General features: G+C 34.8%; 2 protein-coding genes and 1 pseudogene across 5 annotated transcripts; 2 read left to right on the forward strand and 1 right to left on the reverse strand.

Moving 5' to 3' along the window:
- Window positions 1-7,786: 7,786 nt before the first annotated feature.
- Window positions 7,787-12,616, forward strand: LOC18609599 (Pentatricopeptide repeat (PPR-like) superfamily protein). 3 transcript variants are annotated; one of them, XM_007044787.3, is made up of 6 exons: window positions 7,787-9,485; window positions 10,163-10,296; window positions 10,557-10,622; window positions 10,726-10,826; window positions 11,937-12,049; window positions 12,296-12,616. In XM_007044787.3, exon 1 carries the CDS (start codon window positions 7,930-7,932, stop codon window positions 9,478-9,480), a length of 1,551 nt encoding a protein of 516 aa, XP_007044849.2. In that variant the 5' UTR covers window positions 7,787-7,929; the 3' UTR covers window positions 9,481-9,485; window positions 10,163-10,296; window positions 10,557-10,622; window positions 10,726-10,826; window positions 11,937-12,049; window positions 12,296-12,616. The 3 variants fall into 3 exon arrangements, with proteins under 3 accessions (XP_007044849.2, XP_007044850.2, XP_088659478.1); XM_007044788.3 differs by having other exon boundaries at window positions 11,950-12,049; XM_088803352.1 differs by lacking the exon at window positions 11,937-12,049.
- Window positions 12,617-12,828: 212 nt separating this feature from the next.
- LOC18609600 (uncharacterized) lies at window positions 12,829-14,740 on the forward strand. Its single transcript, XM_018115635.2, has one exon. The coding sequence runs from the start codon at window positions 13,438-13,440 to the stop codon at window positions 14,530-14,532; it is 1,095 nt and encodes a 364-aa protein (XP_017971124.1). The 5' UTR covers window positions 12,829-13,437; the 3' UTR covers window positions 14,533-14,740.
- Window positions 14,692-18,673, reverse strand: LOC18609601 (serine/threonine-protein kinase AFC2-like; annotated as a pseudogene). The gene is made up of 11 exons (XR_016024544.1): window positions 18,177-18,673; window positions 17,504-17,530; window positions 17,241-17,394; window positions 17,100-17,148; window positions 16,895-17,009; window positions 16,160-16,251; window positions 15,818-15,974; window positions 15,678-15,742; window positions 15,499-15,596; window positions 15,314-15,416; window positions 14,692-15,205 (listed from the first exon to the last, which is right to left on the reverse strand). The product of XR_016024544.1 is annotated as a serine/threonine-protein kinase AFC2-like (transcript).
- Window positions 18,674-19,476: the final 803 nt, after the last annotated feature.

The following is a 19,476-nucleotide window of genomic DNA, read 5'->3' on the forward strand; positions in this document are numbered from 1 at the left end:
AAAACGTCACCTGGAGTTACTTTGCCTCAGACTGTAATCATTAAAAGAGAATAAGAATATAAAAATACATCATTACATAGTATCGTAATCGTTAATAACAGAAAGAATTGTATTATTTAAGTGAATGATTTTTATAGTATTAAAATAAAACCACATACCATCCTTTTTTGGTGTAAGGCGAAAGGCAAAGAACCACCTATATGTTTTGCAACGTTGCTGTCTTTCTCTATCAGATAGTTCTGCTTGGTCTGACGTGAACGTGACTGCCACTCGGTCTTGGACCATACGTTATCAACTAGTTGGTTCCATACTTTAACAATGATCCAAGGTCGTGTTGTACCCTTTGTCAATAGAAGATCAACATCGAGGCCACCTGTCTCCATCTTGGCCTTGTTGTGCTCATCCGCTAATAGATCCTTGAGGTAGTCTTTGCAAATTTTCTCTCATATGGATCGAACCTTCGTTGCATCTATAGCAACCCATTTAAAATATTCCTACATTGAAGAAAAATATATATTAGTACGGGAAATTATTATAGATATACTCTAATACTATATCCTTTTGTTACCTCGAATTTACGCCCCATGTTCTCTTTATGCTCTTGAAGAACCTGCCTCCATATCGATTAAGGTCCACTAAAGTTACTCTGATAATTCGTGTAATCATTGTAGTAACGCTAGTCTCCTCAAAAGTTCTACAAAATAAACTTATTGTTAGTAAAACACAATGATTAATTAACTAAATTGACTACATATAATTAATTATATAAATTGGAGTAGAGGAAATTACCTTCCTTTGAGAAGATGCGGAAGTATCCATCGATATGGATGAGTTTGAGTCAATAAGCCGACACTCAACTCTCGACCCCTAGCCTGCGACATGTTGTTGGACGCAATAGCGTTGTCCGAACACTTATAACACACCTCCAAATCACGACAACCCTTGATATTGCTTTTTATCTTCACTAGAACATCCATCATTGTGTTGATATATTTTCAAATACGTTATACTCAATATGCATCAACTCCAAATTGTGACAAATGAGATTCGTCTGCCAATATAGTAATTTTCAAAATATCCTTTTCTTAGTCCAATTATGGGTTTATTCAAAACCTGGTAACTTTTGGTTGCCCATTTTTGTCCCACACGTGATATTTGCAATTGAGTCCAATCGTTCCAAGATCTCTGCATTGGATAATCGAAGAATTGAAAGGTCTCATTTAACACATTTCTTAAATTTATCTCTTTGGCGACAAAAAGGATGATCCATCAGCAAAAATTGTTAATGACAATAAAAATAAACCTTCATCCCATACTCCAAAAAGAAACTCTTTTCATTTTCCATGCAATATGGACACGATTAACGTCCATGAGTACTCCACCCGGACAATATACTATATGCAAGGAAGTCATTAATGGTCCATAGGCATGCTGCTCTTAAAACAAAATTTTGGCAAGTAAAGGTATCGTACAAGACAGTCCTTTCATCCCACAGAACTTTTAACTCATCTATCAACAGTCGAAAAAACACATCAATGTTTTATTTAAGACTTGTAACCTCCTTAAGATGATCATATTAAAAAAGATGTACAGTTGCTTCGTGCATATCCATAGAGGTAAGTTATAGACAATGGCCATTACAGGCCAAACATAATATGAATTTTTTGTCGGCCTAAATGGACTAAAACTATTTGAACATAAATAGAGTCTGACGTTGCTAGGCTCAAAGGCAAAAGATTGATGGGTACGATTAAAATGTTGCCATGCCTCACCATCAACAGAATGCCTTATCACTTCATCATAATATTGGTGTGTGGCATGCCATGTCATGTGTTTTGCAGTTTTCACTAACATATATAACTTTTGCAATCTCGGTGTTAGTGGAAAGCATTGTAAAATCTTCAAAAGAATTTTTTCTCCTTTCCTTCCCTTGATTTATCTGTTTTATACTAAGGATGACCACAAGATGAACAATAAGACAACTCAGAATATTCGTTATAAAACAACACACAATAATTCTTACATGCATGAATTTTCTGAGAGCTGAGCTCAAGTGCCTTTAATTGTGTCTTCATTTTATAAAAATTTGTCGATAATGCTTCATCAGATGGCAACAACTCCTTCATTAGCTACATCAGATGATTAAAGCATGCTCACTCATGTTAAATTCTAACTTCACATTCAATAATTGTGACATAGCTAATAGTTTTGTGTGCTTTTCACATCCAACCCACAAAGCTGCATCAGCATCATTTAACAATGAAAGGAAGGTTGCAGCATTCGAATTTGGATATTTAGGAAAGCCCAGTTCATCTCAAGTCTCATCATTTAATTGAAACTCTTATTGTAAAGCATCCATAATCATTTCAGCATAAGGATTTTCTACTTTGAGTTCATTAACAACTTAATTCTGTTCACCAATAAAATGTTCCTATCATTAGCCAGCATGGAACAATTCACCATGTGCATCCCATATTGTGTACGCATTGGTAAACCTTTTACGAAATAAGTGTTCCTAAACGTTATTAGCAACCAATAAATTGCTATTTTTACACCAAAAGCAAGGACATTTGATCTTATTCTTAGTCATGTATCTTGGTTGACTAAACACAAATGAAATAAATTCATCTACACCATTCACAAATTATGTCTTAAAAAATTCACTTGAATTGACTTGGGAATACATCCAACTCCTATCTCGTTCCATGCTGAGAAAAATATTATAATAAACATATGATGTTGTCCGTTATCAAGTATTAACACAAACATCAATCGAAAATAAAATCCAACTACATACTAGAATTATTTAATTGCTTAACTACTAAAACTTTTTTTCATTTGATTAGTTAAATTATTTAATTAATTTAAGAAAACTTTAATTAATGTAAATATTTTTAAATTTTACTCAATTTACTAATATATTTTGAATTGATTAATTACTAATACATGATTTTTCAGAATTAGTTATATTTTGTAATTAATTCCCTAAACCCTTAATTAATTTAAATAAAAATAATATTATTTAATATTACTAATTTAATTAATTCCTTAATTACTTATAACACCCTAACACTTAATTAAGTAAATTATTTAGTTACCTCACTAAACACCTTAATTTATTTAAATATTTTTAAAATTAAATAATATTACTAACTTAGTTTATTGCTTAACTACTAAAACTTTTTTCATTTGATTAGTTAAATTATTTAATTAATTTAATAAAATTTTAATTAATGTAAATACTTTTAAATTTTACTAAATTTACTAATACATTTTGAATTGATTAATTACTATCATTTTATTTTTTTTTATAATTGAGAGAGGGAGGATTCGAATCCAGCTCTTAAAACAGGAGGATTATGCACCAACCAATGAGCTAAATGCTCAAGTGCTAATTACTATCATTTGATTTGTTAAATTATTCATTCAATTAATTGATTAATTGATTTGTGTTAATGACAAGGTTTTTAATTGATTTGGTAGCAAAAATATGCATTCACATTAACTTCTGAATAGGTGTATGTAATAAAAGAATTTTGCATGATTTAGCATAAATTAACTTTAAACCACACAACCAAATATCAAACCAACCACCTCTTTCCCCTCAATGAAGAAAGAGTTCTATCACATTGGTCCTAAATTCAATTTTAACTCCATTTCCCTTTAAAATTTTTCAATTGTTTAAAGCGCAAATTAGTAGTGGCCCTTCGCAGTTGGGAACCACCATCCAATTGCTCCAATGCTCATACAATAGCAGCATAGGTAGCCACAATCCAACAAACACAAAAACCTTACAAAGCTACATTTTCCTTTTACACACACACACACACAAAGGTGTCAAATCTTAACATTGTCCAATTTCAACTCTAACCCTAAATAATAAGCTACATTTTTAGTGACAAAGAGCAAAGCATAGTCAATGAATATTTTTTATGACAACCTCTAGCTTTCCCAAGCTGACTATGCCTTGTTGGGGTTAAGGAAAAATTTCCCCCGTGGGTGTACAGTTGTTGGGTGAGAGAAAATGTAGCATGACAGAGCGATGTGTAGACGGAGAAAGGGGGAGAGGTGAAAACAGATGAGGGTGGAAAGAAGAAAAGTAGAGAAAAACAAGATGGAAAATAAGAAGTCGAAGGAATAAGGGGAAAGATCCATGGTGGCAAGAGATAAGGTGGAGTCGCCAACGTCGAGAGGGAAAACGAAAAGAAAAGGGGACGTAGGAAGGGATGAGTGGAGTGGAGTGGAGCGGAGGGAGTAGGGAGCGACTTGGATTTTAGGGTTGTAGGGCTAATATGAAACGTGAAAGAGAAATAAGTTATGTATTTTAACCCTAAACTATTTTTTATAAATTTTCTATTGAAAACCATTTTTTTTTATTTTTTCTTAGAATTGTTGACGGAATATTTCATCAAATCATCAACATTGGTACATGTAGAGTATTATTGACAAGTTTTTGTCGATAATCCTAGTTCATACGTTAGAAAATTTTATTGGGAATTCATTAATCATATATTTGCAAAGCAAAAATTCATTTGATTGAAAATCTATTGACAAAGATATATTATTATCAATGGATATGTTTCGACGAAATTGATTCTGTCGAAATATGTTTTTTTTCTTGTTGTGATCATTATTAGTGGAATATTTGGTTGAAAATTTATCGATAAATATTGATGAGTACCCATTATATCAATGGAAATTTTTATTAAAAATGTTGACACCAATTTATTTAATTTGAAGTTATATCCTTATCGACAATTTTTTGACAGAGGTTTTTTTTTTGTCAAAAACATTACTAGAAAATACCTCTAAAAAATGTAAAATTATTTTATTGAAAGTGTGTTGCTATTCCGTTGGTAAGTGGAGAGCATCATCGACGGAAGTTTTCCACCAGACTTAATTATTTTCTTGTAGTGCAAGACGAAAATCGTTGAATCTAATCTAGCCTAAGATACGCTTTATTCGGTCACTTTGCCAACCCTCTCGCTTTGAAGGTGGAGTAGGTCGAGCTCACACTTTGCTATTTTCTTTATAAAAAACAAAAAACTGACACGTCAAACAAAATTAACGTGACAAAAAAAAATCAACCAAAAAACTTTTAACATTTTTTATTTTACTTAAACGTACATAACATACAAGCTATTGGGAATTGGCTACCTAGGCTTATTAATTTGCCAGGGTGGGGCTATTTTCCATCTGAAATATAACACGAGAAAGAAAAAAAGGAAAGAAGTTGAAGGTGGTGGTTAGGGGGAAGTAGGTTCATTTGCTATACAATGATAGGCGAAAAACGAGATGGACATATAATTCAAATAGTACACAATTCAAACTCATTTGAGCATGTGGTACATGGTCTAAATTATAAAAACGTGGTCGTTTATTTAGCTCGGTCAAGGTAAGCTACACCAGAAATTTAATTATATAAAAAATATAAACAAATGGATAAGAACTAGAAGGTCAAAGAAGTACTGCCAAACCAATAAAATATTGGTTTATCGTTGCTTCGCTGATGCCCACACGTTCGAAAATAACTAAAGGACTTTGGAATAATGTTTCCAAATAAAACAAGAAAGAGTGAGTTTGGTATGTTGCCAATTGTTTCAAAGGTGTGCTTAATTTCGCAGCATAGGCTTTTGTTCAAACCACGCACTAGAAAGTAAAAGTTTAAAAGAGAAAATCATTTTGAAACAATTTGTTGAAAACCCAAATACCTTTGAAGTTTGAACAAGTTCTCAAAGTTTGGTTCATAAAATTATTACCTACCAGATAAAGGTTTTCGAACTTGAGACAAGAGAAAATTATATATTAACAACTGATTAATCAGGTTACACTTTAAGTCAATACTGTTTATATGATTAATTAATAACACAATAATTAAAATTCAAGCAACAAAAACTGCTGTTGTCATTCTATAGAAAGAGATTTTTAACAAAATAAAATATATTAATATATTTATGCAAAAGGATTTGTCGACTGCCAGCACAAGACGAATATTCCCTACTCTAATTAGTACCATTAAGCACAATTGTGCCATTTAGTCTTAATTTTTTCCCAAAACTTTATTTTTATTTTTAATTTGGAAGAGATCAATTTTGAAAGGAAAGGACGGGATTGAGACAATACGGGTAAGGGCTTAAGGGAAAGAGATATATAGCATCAGCTCTTAAATTATGGCTTGAACACTTCTGTCGGTTAATTGACTAAATAATTGGGGAAACACGTGTAGGTGACTTTCATCTTAGTACCCATCATATAAGAAATTTTCTTTTGTAAGCATTCCAGCAAGTGGGTGAAGCTTTCATGCCGACATCTTTGAGTAACTTTTAATTTTGTGGTAAATTTAAAGTTTTGTACGAAAGCTGATAAAAAGGTAATTATATAATGTTATGTATAAATATATTTTAAATTATATATAATAAAAAAATAAAAATTAAAAATTTGAGGGGTAACTACTGTTATTACCTTACTCCGCCACTGTTTTTATTGTTTTTAAAATTACGAAAATTGACATATTTACCTTACTATTTATACCTATTTCCTGGCTTATTTATGCAAATTTTAATCAAAATGCAAAGTGAACATTTTATATAATTGGATATTAAACTTTATGGTTACTCTTTTTAGAAATGATTAATGCTCTCTTTTTCTAATATTCAAGGTGTGAATGAGTCAAACCTATTCATGAGTTTCTTAAGTTCAACACTTCAACTTGTGATTTATGAATACTTGGGCTCAATCAGTTTATTCAAATAAACTAGTCAAACAAATTGATTTCTTGTTTTATGCTCCAATCAAGTTGCCCGCGAGCTTTTCATGAGCTTCACAAATTTTAAATTTTATACTTTATTTTATGAACAAAATACGAATATATATAATTGAATAAGTCATCAATTGCAAGTTCCTTTTTTATTAAATTGTAGATACTAAAAAAAATTCAAATTCAATTCTTTCAATTAATAGCTACCGCAAGAATTATCGGATTAAACAGTTAAATGCTTATATCTAATTTGATTATAATTATAATTAAAATTGATTGAGTTAAATTGGAGTAAATCAATAATTTCTTTAAAAGAAAAATGAATTTTATTTAAGTTCAAGCAGAAGTGTTCCTGGTTGAGCCATATCATGTACGAACCAAATTTATTGAGACGTCTTTTTTAACCAAATTTGAGCTTGTTTTGTCTGATTTGTTTAATTATTAAAATAATATTATTATTTCAATATTTTTAAATATAGTTTAAAATTAAAATTAATAAAAATATAATATTTATTAACAAAATAAATGAATTGAGCTGGTCCAAGACCAAGTTTGAGTCTAAATACTATACCAAACTCGACTTATGAACACCTCTAACTTCAAGTTAAAATTATTATTATTATTATGAAATTCAAGTTAAGGTCCCTAATGGACCTAGTTTGACATTTTCAACTCAATTATTCTTTTTTTTTTAATTTTTTTGATATAGAGAATTAAGAATTTAAATTTAATTTTTTGAATAAAAAATACATGCACCAAGTGCAAGTCGATTATACTTTTAAATCTTAATTAAAATAACTCAAGATCTAGTTTATCTTCACCCTTATATATATAAAAAAAAAAAATTTGAAAACTTAGTTTGGAAATCAGAAGCCCAGTAACAAGCAGCAATAGGTTAAATCTAAAAATCCCTTCTATCAATCAATCCAAAAAACAATAACAAGCCCAATAGGTATAATCTTTGGGCCTCCCACACCTGAACCAGCAGCACTCTCCTCCCTAGCCTAGCCGTAGCCGAAAAAACCATAAACACCAACGTTTCCCTCTCCTTCCCTCCAACCCGCCTGCTCTCTCTCTTTCTTTCTTTTTTTTTTTTTTTTCTAATGCTCCCACATAGATTCTGGTCGGGTCCCAATCCCTCCAAATCCATCTGATATGCCTTTGCCTCTGATATGTATCACGCTCTGGGCGCTCCCCGCCTAATATACCGTGCCCACATCTCAAGACTCGTAAAAAACGGCCTCATTAACCAAGCCATCAGCATGTTCGACCAAATGACCCAATCAGATTGCCGAGTCTTCGGCCTTGACTATAACCGCTTCATCGGCGTCCTGCTTCGCGACTCCCGCTTCGACTTAGCCGAATATTACTACTTCCAAATGTTCCCTCAGGGTTTCTCTCTAACTCCCTTCACTTACTCTCGCTTTATCTCCGCTTTATGCCCTGTCAAAAACTTTAATTTTATTGAGCTTCTTTTGAATGACATGGATAAATTGAATTATGTTCCTGATATTTGGGCTTTTAACATTTATTTGAATCTTTTGTGTAGAGAAAAAAAGATAGAGTTAGCTTTAGAGGTTTTCCATAGCTTGGTTAAGAAAGGGAGAGACCCAGATGTTGTAACGTATACAATAATGATTGATGGGTTGTGTAAAGCTGGGAAGTTTGATAATGCTGTTGGGTTTTGGAGGGAAATGGTAGGGAAAGGTTTTCGTCCTGATAACAAGGCGTGTTGTGCGCTTGTTGTTGGCTTGTGTGATGGTGGGAAGGTTGATTTGGCATATGAACTTGTTGTTGAGGTGATTAAGGGTGGGGATATTGAGTTTAGTACGTTGCTTTATAATGCGCTGATTAGTGGGTTTTGTAGAATTAGGAGGATTGATAAGGCACAGGCAATAAAGTTGTTTATGACGAAAAACGGGTGTGAGCCAGATTTGGTTACATATAATGTGTTGTTGAATTATTGTTGTAATGAGCTTATGTTGGAGGAGGCGGCGAAGTTGGTGAAGAAGATGGAGAGGAGTGGGATAGGACCTGATGTCTATGGTTATAACCAGATGATTAAAGGGTTTTGTAATGCTAATAGGCCAGATAAGGCATTATTGTTGATGGTGAACAAGATGGAGGCAAATGGGTTGGCTGATGCTGTTTCTCATAATACAATTATCAAAGCATTTTGTAAGGGTGGTCATATCGGAAAGGCTTACAAGCTGTTTGAAGAAATGGGTAGGAAGGGGATTGCACCTGATGTGGTGACCTTCACGACCCTTATAAAAGCTTGTCTTACCGAAGGTAGTTCTGATATAGCAAAAGCACTTCTTGATCGAATGTCAGGGATGGGTCTGTTGCCTGATTGTATTTTTTATACTGCAATTATTGACCACCTATGCAAAAATGGTAAAGTTGAGATGGCTCATAGTGTTTTTGATGACATGATAAAGCAGGGAGTTAACCCTGACGTGGTTTCATACAATGCCCTCATAAATGGGTTTTGCAAGTCTAACAGAGCAAGTGAAGCCATACATCTCTACGAGGAAATGCAGACTAGAGGATTCTCTCCAGATGAGGTTACTTTCAAATTGATAATTGGAGGGCTTATACGGGAAAAGAAGCTCTCTAAGGCTTGCAAAGTATGGGATCAGATGATGGAGAAGGGTTTTACTCTTGATGGAGCTGTTTCTGAGACACTGATCAATGCTATCCATTCAGTAGACTCCGGATGAACTCGGTAGTCTTTTGCATTTTTTTTTTGAAAAGTGTATTTTGAGTTTCAAATTCTATTATTTCCTTCCATGTGTGTCTTTTTGACAACTGTCTCTTTTTGTTCCTATGGAAAGTACTTGATGATTTGCTCTAAGAGCGGTGTGCGGTGTAAATGATATATATTTTTTGACAGTACTAGAACTCAATGCCATCATTCATGCAAATCCACCTAGCAGATTCTAATTTTACTATAGCTTTGTTTGCAACACTTCTGTAAGCTTAGAAACTAGATACTGGACACTCTAAAATGCACTTAATATGTAGCTTGAAAACTTTTGATTTTGCATTGCATGTAGCATTTTCATTTGACATCTAGTTACAACTGTTGTAGTGGTATTAGACATACAATAGAAGTTATTACGTGGCATTATTATTACAAGCCACCATGTTGCAAAGTTTTGTTCTATTGCATGGTACTGTGCATCAATTAATCCCATGCTTGCATATTGGCTAGAAAGTTTGCTTAAAGTGATCTGTTTAAGAGCAGCTTAATGATGGTTATTGCATCTGTAGAATGAATTTTGTGTCTGTTGGCAGAGTCTTAATGTGAGGTTGATAATTTTGCAATTTTCATTGCACTTTTATATTTTCTTGAGCAACTGATCTTGCCTCATTTTTAACAATAAAATTGTGTATTTTCAGGTGAACTATTTGGTTTTGTTGTTGAATCACCACAAAAGTAGATGGATTGTTTGGTTAAAGCTCTCTTGTTGGTCCTCTATTCTTGCCTACTGTTTCGCCCTTCCCTGTAGACTTTCGGAAAAAATAAATCTCAGGTTTGAGCTGTTTTCTTTCTTGAATATACTTGTAGATGAATTATAGACCAGCAGGCAACTTTCTACTGGTTATATGGGCAAATAAGAAGATTGCTGTTTGGAAATAATGGATGTCTCAGTAAATTGAAAGTGTAAGAGCATGGTTGTAGCATCAATATAAGTGCCCAATATGGCCATAGTACAAATTTTTCTGTTTGATACTCTCCTCTTTGTGTTACTTTATACCAGTCAATATCCTTCTGTGTGCTTGTGTATTGTAGGTGAAACTCTGGTATGCCATCCTTGAAATTGGACTGGATGCTTTCTAAAGCTGTGAGCTCAGAATTGTATGTTACATCTCTCGGAAGTTAATAAATATTTTCTCCTCATGATTCAGATAATTTATTTGACATAGTTATACTCCCCTGCCCCTTTTTCGCATCTTTTTAGTTTCAGTTGGAATCTGTGTCTCACTGGTGAATCTATCCATTGACCAATTGTTGTTTTGTTTTGGGGGCAATGGATAAGTGGAGCAGGCTTCATGTTTTATGGTAAGTTCTTTAACTTAACTGTTGTTCTTCTGGAAAAGAATGATATCTTGCATCTCATATCTTGTAATTATGTGTATAAATATCCTTTTCATATCAAAGCATATTATAATCCTTTTTCATGGTTTATGGTAAGTTCTTTTCTTGTTCTTCATCAAGCATCCAAAATAAAATTTTCTTGAAACCCTGAGAGAGAGAAATTTCTGAAATCCTATGAAAGAGATTGAGGAATTTGTTTGGGGGATTTCAGGTTTTTGTTGAAAGAATAGGAACTCAAACCAAAACGCCGTATCTTTCTGAGACCCTAAGAGAGAGAGAAATTGTTGAAACTCTAAGAGAGAGATTGAGGAATTTGGTAGGGAGATTTTGGGTTTTTGTTGAAAGAATAGGAATTCATATGTATAGATCACTTAAAAATATATCACTAAGGTCAACAACTAAACATTACCTTGAAATCTTTAGTTATCCTATTGTTGCACAATTTTACCAAAAGAAGAAGAGAAGAAGAAGATGATGGAGCTGGAGAGAGATTGAACGAAGAGAAGAAAAGAATGGTTGTGCAGGAGTAGGAAAGAGAAAAAAAGTTTTTTTTATTATTTATGTATTTTTAAGGAAAATTATTAATATTTAATTTTAAGTCCTTAAATATTTTTAGTTTTACCTCATTAATTAGGTGACAGCATTTGATGCACTGATAGTGTATAGTTTCTATACATTGTCAGTGCATCAAATATAAATCCATAGATTAAAAAAGGTCTTCATACTTCATTTTCCCCTCTCATTGATGACAACTAATATAGAGCAGCATGTCGTAATACAGGAAAAACCAAATGTGATATCTGTAATATCTATAAGTGCAATGGGAGTAAAATGAGGTGTGAAGAGCTGATCAGTGATCAGGTGATGCTGGGATTTCAGATATTTCCCCCTTACCCGAGAAGATTAACCAAACTTTATGAATCACACATACATTGAAATGCGCTTACTTTTGATCATTCCCTTCAGCCCTGGGGTATTATTATGAAGATTTTTCTGTTATTTTCTATTTTATTTTTCATAAGATGCTATTCATCCTGCATTTTTGTTATGAATAATTGTTAATGATGTTTATAGTTTTCTCTTACAGCATGTCAACTGGGCCTTGGACAGTTTTCAGATCCATCCAGGGTGTGCCACTTTTAATAATTGAAATGGGAGGCTAAAATTGAGCCTGAAATCCAAATAAGGTATCTCTTCACATTTAGCTTCCTCCAATTTTTTGTTGGTCTTTCGAGAGGGAAAGGAAGAGGAGGGAGGGTGGAGGAATATCTGACCTGTTTGGGAAGGCTGCCTATTTTTAATTCATTTTTCTGTTCAGTATAATTTTCTGATGGATTGGAAGAGTATATAATAACTGCTAACAAGTTATAAATTCAGCACAAAATTACCAAATGACTTCTGTTGAAGCTAAAGTTGCCACCTTTTTTGTCCAGGTCTCCAAGGAGGACAAATAAAATTAAAGGAATGGACTAAAAATTTCCTCAGATTCCTGAATTTCAGTCAGGTGCTGTGTGACAATCCAAAAGTCAGAAGATAATTATGATCTTGAAAAATTCATAAATCAAAGTTGCATCTTCTAATTTAGTGGGTCATGTAGCTAAAGATATTGGAGAGGTTTGTAAACTTGCAGCCTGTCCTCGTTGTCTTCCAAGTTTTAAGACCAACTGCTAATTACAACACCATGTCATAACAAGAGTACTGTACTCTGAAGGCCAACTGTTCTTTGCTAGAAAAGAAGTTGATTTATTTTGCTATTTCTACCATCTAAATAGGACATTGTATATCACTCTGCTGAGCTTCAAGAAGAATTATAAGAATTCAGCCACATTCAAGAGTGCATGCTATTAGCTCATGCTTTAAATTAATACTTGTTGTCATATTAAAAAACCAGCAAAAAAAAAAAAAAATGCAGATGCCTTGAAAAAGAAAGGGATACATGAAAGAATGAGCTGCTGGCGCCAGATGTGGGAAGTGCTAATTGTTGGTCTGTAACTATGAGTTTCGGACGATGGCTTTGTTGTTTTCTCCTTTCTTTGGGAAGAATTAGGAGTTAAAAAAAAGGTTATGCAGGATGATTATATGTTCCAAAAATGGAGCTGTCACCACGAAGATCCAAGATAGCTGACCTGAAAGTGTTGCCATGTTACTAGAGATAAACCAGTTTGGTTTCCTCTTATCTGAATTCATTAGTAACTGTCAAAAAAAAAAAAGAAAAGGTGTTGCCATGCCCAAAAACTAATTTATGGCATTGGAATCAGAGCAACATTCTGGCATTTTGGCATAGTTCCAAGGAGCGAGAATCTAATTCGGGTGCTGGATCATTTGATTTTGGGGTACAATCAATAGAAATGAATACTTAGCCGAGGGGACCCTACCTTAACGGAGCATTTAGAAAAGCAATCATCACCAAAGATTACTTGCCTCCCGTACTCGGTTTATGTTTGATTCTTTGCCTCGACATGAATCCTCCTACATGAAGTTCCCTTGAAGTCATCCTCTTTCGCAATTGCCTAGCATCAAATGCTTCTTATTTCCCTTGGCCAACTTCCATTGCCGGTCATAACTTCATTCTAGAATGGCTCAGCAGCATGTTGAAACCAACCCACATTTTATTGGTCCTGATGAAGAGCTCTCACCAGAGCTACGTGATCATCTACCTAATGCTTTGTTGCGATCACGACGGGATCATGACCAACGTCCAGCGCCGCGTGGTCCACGGGAGATGCAACCTCCTCAAGACGAACGTCTGCACCCGAGACATCTTCAGGACCAAGGTCCCCGCCCACTTGGTCCGTCTCCGCCGGCACAACATCATGAAGACCAACGTCCCCAACCGCAACATCGTCAGGGCCAACAGCCCGAGCCACTTGGAATGTGGGCGCCAAGAGCACGGGTTCAAAGTCCAGCCCCAAAAAAACAGAAACGTAGCAGGACGCGTAAGGAAGTGGTGAAGCAACCACAGGTTCAAGACCAACATTCTCGTGCGTCATTGTTACAGCCGCAGGGTGAAAGCACCCAAGGATCAATGACACCGAAACCTGAGGGCCAGCAACCCTATGAACGTCGCCCCCACTCAAGCCTTTTTCTTCCGCGAGTCCGTCGAACCAAACCTGTAACATGGTTTGCAGCAGCTTTCTGTATAATTTTTTGGCTTGCCGTAATAATAGGAGGCTTAATTGTTCTGGTAGTCTATCTCGTCTTTCGACCACGTAGCCCACGTTTTGATGTTACTAGCGTCACCCTGAATGCAGCCTATCTCGACATGGGTTATCTGCTAAATGCTGATCTTACCGTGCTTGCAAACTTCACAAATCCAAACAAGAAGGTGCGCGTGGATTTCAGTTCCATGTACCTTGATCTTTACTTCGAGAATACACGGATTGCTACTCAATACGTCGAACCTTTCTCAGCAGCAAGAGGTCAGTCCATGTTTGCAAATATTCATATGGTAACCAGTCAGGTTAGGCTTTCAGTGAAAGAAACTCTGCTGCTTCAAAAGCAGATTCAGAACAACCGAGTCATCTTTACAATCAAGGGGGAGTTTCGAACGCGATCCAATTTCGGAAGTGTCTGGAGTTACTCGTATTGGTTGCACGGTCGTTGTAGCATCATGGTGTCCAGCCCTCCCACCGGGGTCTTAAGAGACAAAAGATGCAGAACCAAACAGTGAGGATGAATCATTTCCATTGTAATTATTTTCTTCTTTTAGTTTTGCTTCAAAACTTATTAATAATATTAGAAATTGATTTTGCACTTGTTTGAAAACAAAACACTTCAATTTCATATATATCATACTCAATTTTGCAAATTCAAGAAGAAATCAACGCCATTGGTCAACTCTTTTTCTTACTCTCATCCACATTTCTTTTTTAATTCCATTCTCCATCTCCCATACAATTTAAGACAGAACATCTTCTACAAGAATCAGGGGAGAATGCCTTTCCAACAAAAAACTACAGAAACCCAAGAATCCTGGTCGGCCCTTTTCTCTATTAACCAATAAAAAGCTAACAAAAAACTATAGAGACCCAAGAATCCTGGTCCGCCCTTTTCTCTATTAAAGGAGTCACGCAGAATTCATCACCAACCACATAGCCCTCTTGCCTAAGCCTGGACCACATACACACAATTTGAGCAAGCAAAATAGACAAACCAGTGTTGAAGGAAAATACACAAAAAAAAAAAAAAACCCCTTAGAATCTCAGGCAATGATCTCTGGTGAAGAAGGGATGCCTGAGGGCTTGATGAGCAGTTAATCGACTGCAAGGATCAAATTTAAGAAGACCTTGCAATTGGTCAATCAAATCCCATGCAGAGTGATCTACATGCTGCATCACCAGATTCTGCCAGAAGAAAATATATATTTGAGTCAGAATGACGATAGCATACATACAAGTTCATCACAATCATCATAAGAATTTCTGATTACGGCGTGCAAGTCAACAAGACACCTGAAGACAAGGCAACTTCAAAACAGCTTTAATGCTCTCCCTTGAGGTAGCATCCTCTGGCCAATCCAGTCTACCCCTTTTGACATACTTCTCAGCATGCCGACTTGACAAAAAGAATCAAGAATATAAGAAAAGATTTTGCAACACTGAGAGTATAAATACACAAACTCCAAAAAAGTACATACTCCACTCATTTTAACATGTGCTGAGGCAATGGACCCAAAACCTTCTCCATCATGACAAGGTGCTCCAAGTTCTCATGAGTTTGAAACAAAGCTTCTCCCTGTAAACAAACATATTTCTGCCATTCTTACCATCTAGCATCTGAAATTCGCAATAATATGCTTTATAACATTAAACATACCGAGCACAGTTCCACCAAGATACAACCAACACTCCATATGTCACATGGGTAACTCCATCCTAATCCTGAAAAGAGAAATAAGCTCAGTATGGCTCACAGAAGGATAACAAGAGGACAGGATAAGGAAAATATTAGCATACCGAGAATAACCTCAGGTGCTCGATAGTGCCTTGTGGAGACAATGTAGTTACGATCTTGATGCTCGTATACAGTACTACCAAAATCAATAACCTTGATGGCACTTGATTTTGGCAACCTCTTGTAGCAAGTTCCCTCCATTGGTGAACAGGACATAAACTGTTATAATAGATTAAGAAAAGAATACAAACACAAGAAGATCATTAGTGATAAATATCAACACCAGCCATCCCTGGCAATGGAAATGGGTAGATTGCAAACAAAGAACATTATGTTGGCAACATCTAAAAGATCAACAAAGAAAAAATAATCAAGAATTAATTTAGAAAGATTACAGAATATACCTTGTAGTCAGGTATTTTTGCATATTCTGGGGAAACAAGAAGCATATTCTCAGGCTTCAAGTCAGTATGGATGAGAAGCAAATCATGCATAACTGGATATTGTTATAAATAAGCAAAAGCAAATAACCATCAGATATAAGCAATTATTACTATTTAAAAGTATAGCTTTACCCTATGCACTGTGCATCTTACTAAGACAGAAATGAATGTCTCCATAGAAAGTACTAAATACTAGAGTAAACTCCACTTACACCTCCTATGGTTTCAATTTTTCCAACATAAAACCCTGTATATTTTCCCAATTAACCACATGTGGATAAGTTTTGTTCCCATAAGGGGTTACATCATTAATTTCACCACATAATTTACCAAAATAGGGTCAAAAGTTTGCCAATTTGTTCACACTTAAGGGTATTTTGATAATTTTAACCCCTTCTGAGAACAATACTAATCTAAAGGGAGCTAATTGGGTAAAAAAACACAAGGTGCTATAAGGAAAAAGTTGAATAGGGAGTGTATGTGGAGTTTATCCTAAATACTAATAAAGCTACAAGGGGCAAATTTATATATAAATAAATATAAAAATATATAATACAAAAGTTAAAAATTAAAATAGACAAATAGAAAGAGCCATTAAGTCCCTAGTGGTAAAATAGTGATCCATGCAACTCAAGTAAACTGTTGCCACCAGCTTTAAAAAGAAAGTGAAGAATGGCAGCAGTAATGTCTACACACATGCTACACATTCCAATAGTTGTCTGCCAAGCTCCCGGACAAGGTCAACCGAAAAGAGGCGATAATTATTTTTCCGAAGAAAATCATACAAGCTTGGTCCAAGCATCTCAAATACCTGTTGAGGCCATTTAAATCCACATGCAAGTCTTAACTTTCAAAACATTTATAATGTGGGAAGCATATTGTAAATTAATAGTATACTTACAATGCAGACATGATTGCGATAGTCAAACCAGTTCCGTAATTGAACACAACTGCAAAGATTTAATCCATTTAACCACTGAAATAAAAGTAACATTTAAACCAAGAGGTTATGGGGGATAATTATATGAGAAATCACACTCACTGGCCACCATTTCTGTCATATTTACCAAGCAACTGGAGCACATCAAGTTCCATCATTGCCACTTCCTGGTATTTCTTGATACTTCGAACAACTTTTATAGCAACCATTTCTTGAGTTTCCCTGTCCCAGCACTCCAGAACCTGACCAAAGGTGCCTGTAGAATAAAAAGGATGAATAACCACACAAGATTAACATTAATGGATGTGCTGACAAAACATGAGCCTGTCAGATGATGGAATATGATACGAAGTTAAAAAACTAACCTTCACCAACTTTTCAGTAGATCTTGTCTGCAAAAACAAGAGCAGAAAACCATAAGCTGTAAAGGAAGGTTGAATTTGGGAAGAAATAAAATAGTAGATGCATCAAGAGTAAAGGGAATACAAGATTCCAGCTCAACTAACATAAATCTTATTAGAACATTGGGAGATAGAAGGGTAACGATAAATTTGGGTTTCTGCAAAAAAAATAGATAGATTGTGCGAGTACTATGATCAAGATGAGAACTTTTTCTGCTTTCTTCTTTTTTGTTAACTTCACTTAGGGAGGTGGAAAGGAGAGAGTTAGTAAAATATATTTCGGCCACCAAGAATAATGAATTATTGGCAGTTGAAAAATTGTTTTTCCCATGATTTCAGCCTATCCAAAACTTTATGAATAAATAAAGTAAAAGAGATTTTAACTTTTGTAAAACTAGGACTGTAAGTCAATGTGAAACTTCATTTATAAGATTGATCTTGAAAATCAATGCAATCTAAAAACTAAATGAACTTTAGGTGGTAAAAATCAAGGAAAGTGGCAAAACAAAAAAGACAAAGATAATGTTACAATATTCTCGGATATCATCTAGCCTGTTATAGTCCTTCACGAAGTAAGCAAATGGGACAAAACAAATGTAGAAAAAAAGCTCTTCAATAAGTGATTAAATGTAATTACAGCGAGAAGTTAAATTCTCTCCAAGTGCAAACATGTAATGTCCATCTTTGTCATCATCTTGCCATGGGGGAGATACTTTTTGAGCCAATCCCTTCTCAAACAAACTAGCATTATCCGGGAGTGCCCTCGAAGGCCCAAAGCTCGTCACATTTCCAACATCTTGCCCATTATGCATTCCTGACTGAGCCTACACGCAGCCATTCCATTCACACTCCACTAAATAAATAGTAACTCCAAAACTTATCATCCCCTTCCATCAAATTTCCCGCTTTGATGTCTCAACATGAGCAACATGTTTTGGCCGCCCAAAATAACGGATTTTCAATACCCAAATGAAAATAAGATTTTAAGCAATCAAAACTAATCATAATTGAGATACAAAAAGATATTAACAATGTATAATTAAGAACATCAAGAAATTAACAACAAAATTCCAACATGCTTCTCTGTCATAGACTTATCGAGGAAAAAATCATAATTCCCCTACGCTAAATGAAAAAGATCATCAATTTACCGAGAAAACCAATTGAAAAGAAAAACAACTTTTACCTCCCCAAAATAAACGATTCACAATTTTTGAGACAATCTCGCATAATTCAGGTAAAGAATCAGAGCAAATTAGCAGGAAACTTAACAGCGCATACAGTAAATTAACCGTCCATAAAATTTGAAAAAAATAAAATAAAAATGCTAACTTTTGCTGAGGTTGGTTGAATTCCCAAGCTAATCTAGGCCTCTTCCTGGGACGGCGATCCATGTGAGTATGAGGAAACTCCGTAAAATAATCCATCTCCATCTCAATCGAGACCCTAACCCTAATTGTTTTTCCGATTTTATCGAATTTGTGAAGAGATCGATTCGTGCGTTTCTTAATTTTGCACAGGAAGATGGAAAAAAAAAACAAAAAAGGAAAATAGAGCTTAATCTCACGTGGGTGATTGGATTTTGTTCTGAGGGTTAATCTGGACCGTTTACTAGTTTAGTTTATATTGTTCCTCTCTTGACCACGGTCAGTTAACTATGGTTGCGATTCTAACCGCCGTTGAGTTAGTCTTTTGGTTCCTTTTGTGTCTCTGTTGATGGAATTAGGATTTAGGAAATATGCGAATGTACTTTAAAACCGGACATAATTATGTGAGGGCATTCCTCTGTCCAACAAAACCAAGAAGATATTCTTAGAAATACAAACCATGCTTAGCTTAGCAGCTTCATTTCCATGAGGCTTATACTAGCAATCTTGCAGACATGGAATTGTATCACTTTCACCTTTGCTTTCTTAACGTCAATACCAATTGGAGAG

Source organism: Theobroma cacao, chromosome 2 (assembly GCF_053813885.1).
Source record: "Theobroma cacao isolate CCN51 chromosome 2, ASM5381388v1, whole genome shotgun sequence".
Taxonomy (NCBI): Eukaryota; Viridiplantae; Streptophyta; class Magnoliopsida; order Malvales; family Malvaceae; genus Theobroma; species Theobroma cacao.